Source organism: Artemia sp. Qi Xiang Cuo, chromosome 7 (assembly GCF_049724085.1).
Source record: "Artemia sp. Qi Xiang Cuo chromosome 7, ASM4972408v1, whole genome shotgun sequence".
Classification (NCBI taxonomy): domain Eukaryota; kingdom Metazoa; phylum Arthropoda; class Branchiopoda; order Anostraca; family Artemiidae; genus Artemia; species Artemia sp. Qi Xiang Cuo.
The window spans coordinates 1,019,490-1,032,355 of NC_142800.1; the positions used below are offsets into that span (position 1 = coordinate 1,019,490).

The 12,866-nt window shown below is 36.7% G+C and overlaps 1 protein-coding gene across 2 annotated transcripts in view; it reads right to left on the reverse strand.

Moving 5' to 3' along the window:
• LOC148949840 (short-chain dehydrogenase/reductase family 9C member 7-like) overlaps positions 1-12,866 on the reverse strand; it is a 162,191-nt gene that overhangs the window by 105,657 nt on the left and 43,668 nt on the right. For both annotated transcript variants that reach the window (XM_089091325.1, XM_089091324.1), the window contains exon 3: positions 10,931-11,074. In XM_089091325.1, coding sequence (XP_088947451.1) covers positions 10,931-11,074 — 144 coding nt within the window. The remainder of the gene's footprint in view (positions 1-10,930; positions 11,075-12,866) is intronic.

Genomic DNA, 12,866 nt, shown 5'->3' on the forward strand with positions numbered 1-12,866 from the left:
CTAGCTCAAAGATATAATTTCCCGACCTTTCAACAACTTTGAACATAATGGCTATCTCAAAATTTTGACTGGGTGTGTTTGGGGAAATGGAGGGCGTGGAAGGAGTTTTAGTTGTCCTCCAAGTACTTTTAACTATTAAAAAGGGCACTAGCCATTTAAATTTCCAATTAAATAAGCCCTCTTTGAAGTTTCTACAACAGCACGTTCAATAAAAACCTTGTCTTGCCCAAGGACATAACTAACAACTTCTTCCCTGAGGGCTGGGGGGGGGGGGGGGTTGGCCTCATCAAATACCTAAGTTCCAGAACTTTCAAATACGTTGAACAAAATTGCTATCTCAAAATTTTGATTGGATGTGTTTGGGGGAAAGGTATAAGTGAGAGGTGGGTTAGTTGCCCTCCAATCACTTTCGACTATTTAAAAGGGCACTAGCCTTTTGAATTTCCAATCGAATGAGCCTTTTTTGAAGTTTCTAGGACAACGCTTTCTATAAAAATCGTACATGCCCCCAGGGCAAATAACTTAAAACCATTGCCATGAGGGCTGTGGGGGAGTGTCCTCCTCAAAAACATAATTTATATTAGGAAATCAACTACGCTGAACAAAATGGCTATCTCAAACTTTTGATTGGATGTGTATGGGGAAATGGTGGGCATGGAAGGGGTGTTAGTTCCCTTCCAATCACTTTCGACTATTAAAAAGGTACAAGCCACTCCAATTTCCAATCGAATGAGCCCTTTTTGAAGTTTCTACGACAACTCCTTCGATACGAAGTGCCCCAGTCTAAAGAAAAAAAAATAATAAACAATACGTTGTGCCAACATCGTTCTTTACTTAGGCAGCGCAATCGCGCTGCCTAAGTCCTTTCCTCTCTTAATTCAGTGCGGAATTCAGTTCTAGAAAATCGGACCATTTTCCTATCTTTGCTGTATTTGGTGCTAAGAAGATGTTGATGTCAGAGAGCACTGGTTTGGACTTAACCGCTTTTGTATTTGACCAGCATGAGTTTCCTGGTTATCAGAGACCACTTGGGACATATTTGAAAATTATATAGATTTTCGCTCAGACTTTGATGCCATTCAAGAGCCAGTTCGAACTTTTACCGCCGAGGTATGTGCTGTATCCTCTTGTACTTCTAGGTCTAAAAGATTTATTCTGATGACCCCAGGTCTTCTCAAGAGCCGAAGAAGGAAAAATAGTCTTTGGAAATGTTACAAATCCACAAAGTAGTCGTTGGGTGCAGCTGCTACCCACCTTCGTAGTTCAAACGTTAGAGTACTTGTAATTCACTGATTCACTAGGCTAAATCCCATTATAATTTTTAAGAATTTTCGAAAAGTGGAAAGGATATTCAAATAACTAGGCAGTTGATCTATTCCGTTCTTAATTCGTTGTATCGAACTTTCTTGTATTCCTTCAAGTCTGGTGGTTGATCGTTCAGTTCTTCAGGGCGAACTTAATGTTCAAGAAACATTTAAGTCTCATTTTGGTAATGCAGGGTAAACAAGTGCTTCTTCAGTAAGCTCTTCACCTTCAAACATGATTTCAAATTGTATCTTTGTCCAACTTACCTGAAATCGAAGGCCATAGAGCCAGATTCCCAGGCTGAAATAGCTATACTTTTTAATGAACTAAGAGGTTCGGCGTCTTCTAGTTATAATTGTGGCCCTATTGACTTGACTTACTTGAATTACGGCAATTGCCAGTACGGCGTAGAGAATAAAGAAACCAGGCGCCTCACGGTTGACCTATCGCTTGCCAGACTCACAGTTTCTTCCACTGGGATGTAAGCTTGGGCAAGGAGTTCGTTGGTTTTTTTTTCAACTAAGTGGGGGGATTTTACTGGGACTTTTCCATCCGTGCAGTGCGTCAAGAGAAGAATTTGCGAAGAACGTATCAGGAGAGTCTGGTTGGTAACAAAATCAGTCCAGTGAAGACCCTCGATTCTTCGAAGTTGTTTGGTCTGAGAGATATCGACGGTGTAGAGGACAAATTTTGCGGATGGCTACTTCTCCGTAGAGTAGCAGGGTGTTGAATGAAGTGTCGTAAATAGGCATTTTAATATGGTGGCTTATATTTGGTTTTCGCCGAATGTTGTTCAGCCTCCCAACATTTACTGACGCTTTGGCAATTCGAAATGTGAGCTTGTTTGTGATTAAACCACCCCTCAGCAGTGTTGATCCTAGGTAAGTAAAGTCTTCAACCACATCAACTGAGTTGCTCCCGGTCCCGATATTGACTTCCTTTAAAGTAGAGACTGATGTAGGAGGCTCAATGGGCAAAATTTTGGTTTCTTGCCAGTTGATCCACAGACCAACTTTTTTGAAAGCACTTGGAGAGCATTGGTAACTTCTTCGACATTGTCTGTGACTAAGACTATGTCATCAGCGAAGTCAGCATTATTAAGTACTCAGTCTCCAAACTGAAGACGGAATCGAAGGCGATTTGTGGCTCTGCCATGGTAGTTAAATTCCTTTTTCCTTCAACTATTTCTCCTTTAACAAGACTTGTAAAATGTTGCAAAAATTCAACTAAAAAATCGAAGAAAAATGTAGTAAAACCGATTTTCTCACGAATCTCTCAGGCTTGCCCTTTACGATCTGATTTTTATCTTACAAGGGATTCTCTCAGTAGACCTAGTGATAGTTATGCTCAGTTCTTAGGTATTTTTCTCGATAAAAATATCTCCTTCAAACATCCTATTAGTCTAATTAAAATGAAGATATCGAGAAATCTTGAAATCCTTTGGAAGTTCAAGCATATTTTTTCATGATCGGTTTTAAAAACGTTGATTATTTTTTTCAAATTCAGCTTATTCATTGTTTAATTCGGTCTTTTATAGTCCTAATATATAGATGACAACTTTTTCTTCGTTTCTGATGCTACTCTCTAAGGTATCAAACAGTTCGTCGTGATACCAAACTGTAAGTGAGGAGCGATCCGGCTCAATAGTAACCGAAACTCTAAAAAACGATATTTTGATACCAGTAGATATATCAAAAGAATCGGATTTTTATGCTGATTTCAAATATATAAGTTTTACCCAATAAAAGTTACGGGCCTGAAAAAATTTGCCTTATTTTAGAAAAAAGGGGGAAACACCCCCAGAATCTTAATGAAAATCAAACCATCAGATTCAGCGTATCAGAAAATACTACTGTAGAGGTTGCAAGCTCCTATCTTCAAAAACGTGGAATTTTGTATTTTTCGCCCCAAGAAAGATCACGGATGCGTGTTTTTTTTGTGTTTTTTTTTTTCAGGGGTGATCGTATCGATCCAGTATTCCTAGAATATTGTGAGAGGGCTCATTCGAACGGAAATTAAAAGTTCTAGTGGCCTTTTTAAGTGACAAAAGAATTGGAGAGCAACTTGGCCCCCTCCCACGCTCATTTTTTTCCCGTTGTCACCCGATCAAAATTTTGAGATAGCCATTTTGTTCAAAATAGTCGAAAATCTAATAAATAAGTCTGTGAGGATGACTTAGTCCCCCGCAGTTCCCGGGGGAAGAGCTGCAAGTTATGAACTTCGTTCATTGTTGATATAGTATTGGTTATTGGGAAGTATGCAGACGTTTTCAGGAGGGATTTTTTCGGGTGGGGGGGAGGGAGGTCCGGGGAGAGGGTTACGTGGGAGGATGTTTTCTTGGGGGAAGGGGCAATTCTATGAAGATTGCACCGGATTCTCAGTATTATTTAAAAAACAATCAGAAATTAAATAAAAAACAAGTTTTTTTTAACTGAAAGTAAGGAGCAACATTAAAACGAACAGAAATTATTACGTGTATGAGGGAGTTCGTCCCCTATTCAATACCTCGCTCTTTACGCTAATTTTCTTTAGTACTTTCAAAAGAGCTACCTATTCTTATTAAACGGCCTGTGTGATTCAGGGGTCTGTGATTCGAAAAAAATTCAAACTTTAGCGTAAAGAGCGAGGTATTGAATAGGGGGCGAACCCCTCATATACATAATAATTTCTGTTCGTTTTAAGTTTTAATGTTGCTCCTTACTTTCAGTTGAAAAAACTTGTTTTTTATTCAATATGATAAAGTAAAGAGCCTTCTTCTTGAAACAAATAGTTCTGCTAACAAGCCATTGCTTTATCTGCAGTTGCACTGTATTCTTTCATGTGTGTCTTATGCTTTTCTTCAACTGCCCATAGATGTTCCTGCAGTATTCAGAACTGTCTCTCATCATTCTTTATATCATTTTGATAATTCTGGTAACTTTCGAGTTGTTGGTAGTCGAAAAGGTTCAGAAGAATAGAAATATAAGTCTGCGATCTAAGATTAGAAAATCGGAAGTCACAGTAATAAAATTGGCCGAATATGGCTCTGAACTGTGGATATTCAGTAAAATTAAGGAAGATATGATAATTGTTTTCCAGAAGAATTTTCAAAGTATAGTTATAGGAGCTTTTATGACTGACCGTATATCAAGGAAATCTGCACGAAGATTGTAATCTGACCCTACTTTTAGGGGGTATCAAACAGTTCGTGGCAACGAACTGTGAGTCAGGAGCGATGCGGCTCAATATTAACCGAAACTTTAAGGAATAGCGTCTTGAAAACAATGGACACATCAAAAGAATCGAGTGTTTAGTGTTTTCATATATTCAAAATATATATAATTTATGAAGTTTAATATTACCCATCAAAAGTTGAGAGCCTAAGAAAACTTGTCAGTTTTTGAAAAAGGGGGAAACAACCATAAACATCAAGTGACCCTAATGAAAATCAAACAGCCAGATTTAGCATATCAGAAAACCCTACTGTAGAGGTTTCAAGCTCCTGTATACAAAAATGTGAAATTCAAGCTTCTTGCCCGAAGCAAGACAACAGGTGCATGTTTATTTGTTGTTTTTTCAGGGTTATCGTACCGCACAAGTTATCTTACAATATCGTAACAGGGCTCATTCGATCGGAAATTAAAAGTTCTAGTGCCCTTGTCAAGTGACCAAAAATATTGGAGGGCAGCTAGCCCCCCTCCCACGCCCCTTTTTTCCAAAGTTGTCCGATCACACTTTTGAGATAGCCATTTTGTTCAGCATAGTCGAAAGATCTAATAGCTGTATCTTTGAGGATCACTTGACCCCTTACACCCCACGGGGGAATGCTGCAAGCTATGCAATTTGCCCGTTGTTTACATATAGTATTGACTATTGGGAAGTATGCAGACAGTTTTCGAAGGAAGAGGGATTTTCCGGCGGGTAGTTTACGAAGGAAAATCTTTCCATTGAAGAATTTTTCTGAGGGAAGGAAATTTTACATGGAAGGGGACCTAAATTTTCCGGCATTATTTAAAAAAAAACTACCAGTAATTTAAACAAAAAAGCAAGTTGAAAGTAAGGAGAAACATTGAAACTTAAAACGAACAGACATTATTACGTATATCATGGGAGTACCCCCTCCTCAATGCCTCTTTTTTTACGCTAAAGTTTTTTTCAGAACTTTCAAAAACCTTATTATTCCAATTAAACGGCCATTGTGTTTTAAGGGATCGTTTTTAAATTATCGGAACAAAAAGTCGAACTTCAGTGTAAACAGCGAGGTATTGAAGAGGGGCAACCCCCATTATGTAGGTATTAAAATATGTTAATTTTAGGTTTTAATGTTGCGCCTTACTTTCATTTGAAATTTTTTTTTTTTTTATTCAATGACGAAAGAAAGGTTAAGATGGCTAGGCTACGTGTTACGGACAAGTGATGATATATTGCCACCGATTTTGCCATTTGGTTATCTATCTGAGGTCACAGAAAACGGACATCAGCGAATGGGACGGTAAGAGGTCACAGAAAGGATTTGAAAGAAATTGAAGCCCATTGAAGGGGCTAAAGAGTAAAGCTGTGAGTTGGTTGCAGTGAAGGATAGGCATGCACAGCTGTGTTAGGCTCTGGCTACTTGGTGTTGGAACAAGTTGTTTGGAGTAGTGGTAGTAAATTGTATTCCAATCGTTTAAAGCCCACAAATGAGTAGTCAAAACTACGATTTTTAGCAGCCGATCGCCCTTCATCAGTGGAGCGTGACCTAGGCATCCTAAACTTTCTTTCATTATAGCACTTGAAAGTGAGATTTTTAGCATAGTTAGTGTAAAAATTCCGTCCCAGGAAGAACGAGGGCTCTAAACCAATATTTCCCTCGAGTTGTAGTTACTTTTGATGAGGGAATATAATGATTGAAACATTCTGTTCAGACATATTGGCCTGCAGTAACATTGGTATCTGCTTTAAAAGTCCTGTTTTATATAAAAGTCCTGTTAATATATTTTAGGGAATGGAAAGTAGATTGATATAGTTTCATATTAACAAAATTTCGAATAGTTTTATTTATGCAATCATAATACATAAGATGAAAAAAAAAATCCCTGTCTTAAACAATCGAAGATATAAGAGTTGTTATATTTAATAAATAGTTCTAAAAACTTGTTTATCAGAGAAATGAGTAAGTTTTTCTTTCTTTTTTCTTTGCAAAAAATAGGAATAATAGAATCAGTAAATTAAAATACTATAGTTCACAGTGAAAATGAAGAGAAAATTAAAAGCTATTTTCCTTTACAAGTTTCTCTAATTTGTGGTGACATTAATTTACCAATTATAAACAGTACTTAAAAAATAAGCAAAACCCACATTCAAAGTTAATTATGAGGACAATGTTTTTCTTCTTTGATTATCAATGAAAGTGAGACTCACAGTATGACCGCTTTGGGTTTACAATTTCCTCTTTATATTAAAATGATTCGAAAAATACTCGTAGGAACTATTCCTAAACAAAGATTTGATTCTATACTGAAATAAAAATTATTAACTCGTAATTTAAATGTAACATTAACAAACAACTAAGAAAAATAGTGTTGAACCTAACCTAGGGATTATCCCCCTATTCTACTTCCCTTCCCTTAAAGCTCCTGGTATGATTCATCAGAAATGAAGGATCAGACGTGGGGAAAGCTATCAGTCTTCTAATGAAGAATGTTAGGATCAGAGGTATCACTCTAGCGTTACGTTAGTAAAGAACTATAGGCTTTTCTTAAATTATTTCTTTCTTTGGAAGGAGGGGTCGTAGAAAATTTGAAGACAGCTCATTCTATTGGAAATCAAAAGCTCTAGTGCCCCTTTTAAGAGTCAAAAGCGATTGGAGAGATGTCAGCTTTCCGTGGTATTTTCGTCATACTACACCCCGTAACCGCTAAAATATTCAATGAAATTTTTAAGCTAGCCATTTTATTCAGAATAGTCAAATGGTCCAATGATTATGTCTCCAGGAATTACATGACCTCACAGTCCGCGGGGGGAAGGAGGGACATAATACAACTTCTCAATTATTTTCAAATATTTTTTACAGCGGAAAAAGGAGATTGACCAAAATTATTATCCGAAAATCAAGGGTAGTTCTCTGGACGATTGACCCGAATCACATGGACAGTTCTCTTTGCAAATTAGGCCAAAAAATGAACAATAAACTTTTTTTCTGAACAGATTTAATTTAAACCTGTAATTCCCTGGACCAAGTGGACCCTAGCGTACAAGAATAAATTTAATCTTGGGATTCCTCAGCCGAAACCAGGGTCCAAAAAAGGTAGGAAAAATTTTCCAATTAGTTTGAACCTTTCAAGGGTATTAGAGAAATATGAAACATCTTGTCTTTCATAAATTTGAAACTTACTACCGTTTAATCCCCAGGCCTAGGGGAGTCTAGTAAAAAAAATGTGTTGGACTGAGAAACTTTTTTTTTTTCAAAGCAGATACGGAAAACTAAAAATACTTATTATTTGATCTCCATTGAAGCTACGTTTTGACATCGCCAATAAAACTGTAATCAAACCCACAAATGTTATGTTATAGCTATTTGTGACGTTCAAAAATAGGCGCAATATTTTCTGTGTCTCTCCTATAGTCTATCAGCCGACATAATGTACCACTTGTATGGTTAAATGTTACATGTTCTTGAAATAGACTCTAGGACAACTTTACTTAAATGAAAGGTTTACAATTTTCCATCGGTTCAGAAATTCAATTTCAGGTTAAATTGAAATTATTCAAAACCAAACTTACTCAGGGTTCATAGTCTTAACTTGGACTACTCAAAAAAGGAAGCAGAGTAAGTGCTTGAGACGATTTATAAGGACGCAAATTTGAAACTAGTTATGGCTGTATTGATTAGTGACGCCTTAATATGGGCCTTAAATTTCATTCGTTTCTTATAAGCCTAAGACTTACAGGGCATAGAGACAGGGTTGGGTACCTCAGAAGAGATCAAGCATTTTGAAGATTGGTTGTATCCATGTGTGACACCTAAAACTGGGTCGACAAATTTTTGTTTACTCTGATTGGCTAAAACGTACAGAACATGTAGAAAGGTAAAGGGGAAGCCGAATGAAGTCATAAATTATGGAAAACAATTTGTTGCATTCACAACACTTAAAACAGAACCAAATTTTTTGGCTCCGACTGTCTTGCCACTTACTGAAAATACACATTGATAAAAAAGGACCTAAGAGGAGAAAAAATTTTGAGAAAAATGCGTTGTATAAATTCTTGACATCCCAAAATGGGATAAAATTTTTTTTTTTTTTCGATCGCCAAGAAACTTTCAGAGTAAAGACAGACTAAGGAGACCTTAATGAGAACAACAAATTTTGGAAGAGAATTTGGTGGTATCGACTAAGAGGTAGTATCACTCTTAGTGTGAAAAACTAAATTTTAAAGGATACAAATCTGGTTGGGTTGACCCATGACGACCGATTTTACTTCCAAAAATCCTTATTTTAATACCTTTGCACATGGTTAAACGTTGGTCAATAAAGGAACATTTGTGAAAAATAAAACGCTGAAAATACTCACATATTTTCTTTATAAGTTATTGACACATTTATATATTATAGATTTTTATTTATATATTTTTAATGGACCCCCGAGTGTCTTATACTTCTAAGTGTTATGCTTGTTTTAACCCTTTGATCTTCAATAGCTTGATCTATACATTTATCTATTTGTTTTGGGGATTAGGATGGTCAACCTGGCTGGCCTCATAGCTCGGCTCCAAGAGAGTGAAGCTTTCTCCACACACTGTAAATTGCGTCAATTAGGGTGTCTGCGATGTTGAAGACCTCCCCTTTGTTATGTTTGAGGTCCCAGTTGCCTCTTGTGCCACAGAACGCTGAGAACCAAAGTATAAATACATACAGAACAAGTACTGACAAAACTCTACAAAAGTGACCCCGCGCACCTCAGCGCCCCTAGAAGGTAAATATTGTACTACTTAACCGCTCTAAGCCTATAACTTAAATTTAATATAGGTTTTATTAAACAAGTATGATCACCTATAGACCTTGTAGTTTACTCGCCAGGTTTGCATCGGTATGGAATTGTCTCAAGAGACACGGACAAAGGGTCACTTTATTTGTGTGGAGAGGATAGATTTTGTCAGTACTTGTTCAGTATGTGTTTATACTTTGCTGAGAACTTCACTGGCTTATGTAACATACCTCTTACCAGCGGATAACCATTTTATCAGAAGTATCTGATTCAAGTTGTTGTTAGCTTTTATTTATTGTCACGATCGATAAATCATTTTGAGTTATTGGTAGTTTTGGGAGTTTAATGGTTCCTGGTCGGTGGTTGTTTTACTTTGGGGCAATCAAAAATTAGATGGCAGTATTTTTTACACAGAAAAATCTAAACTTTCAAAATTTGTAGCGTGTGTAATTCCCAATGTTATATGTTCTATGGATTTTAGTAGACACTACGACAGGGTATCTTTATTTAATGTGAAAACCATACATGTAGGTACCAGTAATTTGTTCATTACCTAATACTTCTCTATTTCAAAATAAAAAGCCCGCCCTTTCACAACCGCTTGAAAAGCTAGTACTAGCCAAAGCCGCAATCCCCCTCCACAGTGGATACCTTAGAGGAGTAAGCGGGGTGCAGACTTTATAGACGATTTATTTTTCAAAATACCAAGGACAGTGAAAAAGCAATCTGATTTTGAATTGATTTTGCGAAAACTTACAGAATCATATTTGTCTTAAAAAGTAAGGAAAATCGGGAATCAATTTTTGATGAAGAAGTGCTTTATGAGCAGTTACGTAGTTTTCGATTCTAAGAGGCGAAAAACCAGAGAAAACGGAAATGCGGGTGAAAAACCAAGAGAAGCTTAAACTTATGTCACCAAAGAGCTTAAGGAGGTGTAGCTTGCTTTTGAAGATGTAATTGGGTACTGGTGCATTATGCGGGCATCGTTATGCATTGTATCAAAGAAACCAGTCTCGAAACCTGTCAAACTGCTATTTCATTAGCAGACAACGGGTGATTTGCTAGATAAATTGATGGCAAAGCGTGGTTTATCAATATTTAAACGATTGTTTTTTTGGCATTTAGGAGGGAGAAAGGTACCTAGGTTGGGTTAGGTTACGTATTTAGTATATGCTATGATTTACCCCCCCCCCCTCCCTAATGTGCAAATATGTAGCCCAAGTTTGTTTCTTAACTATTATATATTCGTCCAATTTTATTTTATTTCATTAGCATTAACCAAACTTGACTTCTTGACGGTGCCTGCATAATGCACCAGTACCTGTAGTTGTATTAGGGGGTCAACAGATTGCTAATGTTCGAATTGTCGAGGACAAAGAAAATTGTCGAATTTACTTTAATAGTCACGGTTTAATGTTGCAGGACTGTCAAAAATGTGATACTAACCTATAAACGTCATAGTTTGAAACAACCCCTCAAATGATAAACTTAGAAAACCGTTGCTCTCCCGTATGAATAGACCTAAAATGAGTCCAGGTAGGGGGCAAAACTAATTTTAATTTTGAAGTGCTTGGTGCGTTAAAAAATGAATGCCGATTTCAAATCACGTTAGATATATCTACGCTTGTCATGCTAACTAAAGGTAAACGTACATTAAAGGTAATTAAGGTAAATAAAATACCTCCTTCTCGTTGTGCAACCAGTGATTCGACGGTTTTTGACTGTTTATCATCCAAGGTTGTCAAATCTAGTTGGATGAGTTTCAGTTTTTCTGATGTTTCAGCTTTTAACCGAGAAGTATTAATGCTGGTAATATCTGTAAAACCTGTAACAGAATATCAAAATAAATTGTCAAAGCATAAGCCCACCTATCAAATAACAGAAAAGTGTATTGGCTGGAATCTAGTTGGGAAACAATCCAAGGGTTAAAGCAACTATCAGATCTTATTCCCATTCACCACAAAATACGCCGAGGTCCTCTTTTTTCTCAGTAGGATCAACATTCTAAACAACTTACAAAATAAAAGATCATAAGCTCTGGAGAGACATATTTTATATTTTAAAAATTTGTAGTTTTGAAATATTGCTTCTAAACTTGGACACGAAAATTTGCTATTACAGTCTGTAGGACTAAAAATGTCGTCCTAGTTATGATGTTATAGTTATTACTTCATTGAAGAAATGTCGCTAGGGCCATGGATAGAGGTTCGAAATATTCATTTAAGGTTGCGTTCCACTGTCTTATATAAAAAAATTCCCTATTGTTCTACTTGTTGTTTATGATGGAAAAGCAGTGTGGTCTTCGTCGTTATTTAATTCTGGAGTTTCGCGAAAATCTAGCATCGGAACAAAATGTCAAAAGACTTTTCGTTAACGGTAAACATTTGTTTCCAATGTATGTAAACTTCTATTTTTTTTTTTTTTTTTTTTTTTTTTTTTTTATAAAGCTTGAGAAATTTGCCCTTAAACCTGTCTAAATATTGTGTTCTTTATCATAAAATACAGGGCCCATGTTGCGTTTACACTTGTCCACAAGGTCAAAATTACATGGGACAACAGCGCGAATATTGTACGGTATCCCTTTCCTAATGCGTTCGGTTGAACAATGTTCAATTTTCAAGTGTAAACCTTGTTGAAGGTTTGTATATTGGCCAAGTAAAGTGAAGGTTTATAATTTTTCTCAAAAGAGAATCGGAAGACATGAAAAGCAGATTTCATATTTGCATATGATAAATCTGGCAAAAGATGCAAAGACAAAGTGATAGTCAAGGGCGTATCCAAGATTTTTGTTCAGGGGGGGGTATTATTTTTTGCGAGAAAAGGGATTCCAGAAATATTTTAGAAAACGTATAAAATTGTTTATATGCATGTTTGTTACTCTCTGGACAGAGCCTTGGTGATAGTAGACAATGCCTGGGGAAAAAGTAGTGTTGATATTGGTTTTACATGATGGTTTCTTGCCCTTTCAATGATCAACATGTGTAGCACAAGTGTGACGTTAAAATCTAATCATTCATAAATCTTGTTTTACACAGCAGATGTAACTATGGTGTTGCTCGGGCATTAGGCTTGCAATGTCATAAGCGTGGAGCGTATCATTTTTAGTGATACATCTCTTGTATGATATGCTAAATGCATGCCCTTACGGGTCAATTATCTAGTGTGGTCTTTGCATCCGGTATGTGAAATTAACCATATCAGTAATGTTTTTAGGGGTAAAAATATCTTACTGGTTATGCTTTTAAACCTATTTGAAGAGATACATACTCTGGAACGTTCCCGAAAAAGGCGGCAGAAGACCCCCTGGAGATAATGGTATACTTATGTAGTTGCCAAAACATGCATCGACTGCAGCAATTGCAAAGAAGTTAAATAAAACTTTTTATAATATTTAGATTTACAGTGCCAGAGTTGGATACATAATTAACGTTTTACAGAAGGGGGACCGATGAAATTTGGCTCCCCCGTCGGTATTTTTCGCCCCTCCATCTCTGTAATGGGTACCCATTTGGATCTTCTGGGGGAGAGGCACATACCCCTAAAACCACCCACTGGATCTGCCCCTACACGGACCACCCCCTCAAAATGGACATACTATTGGTTTATTTCATTGACTC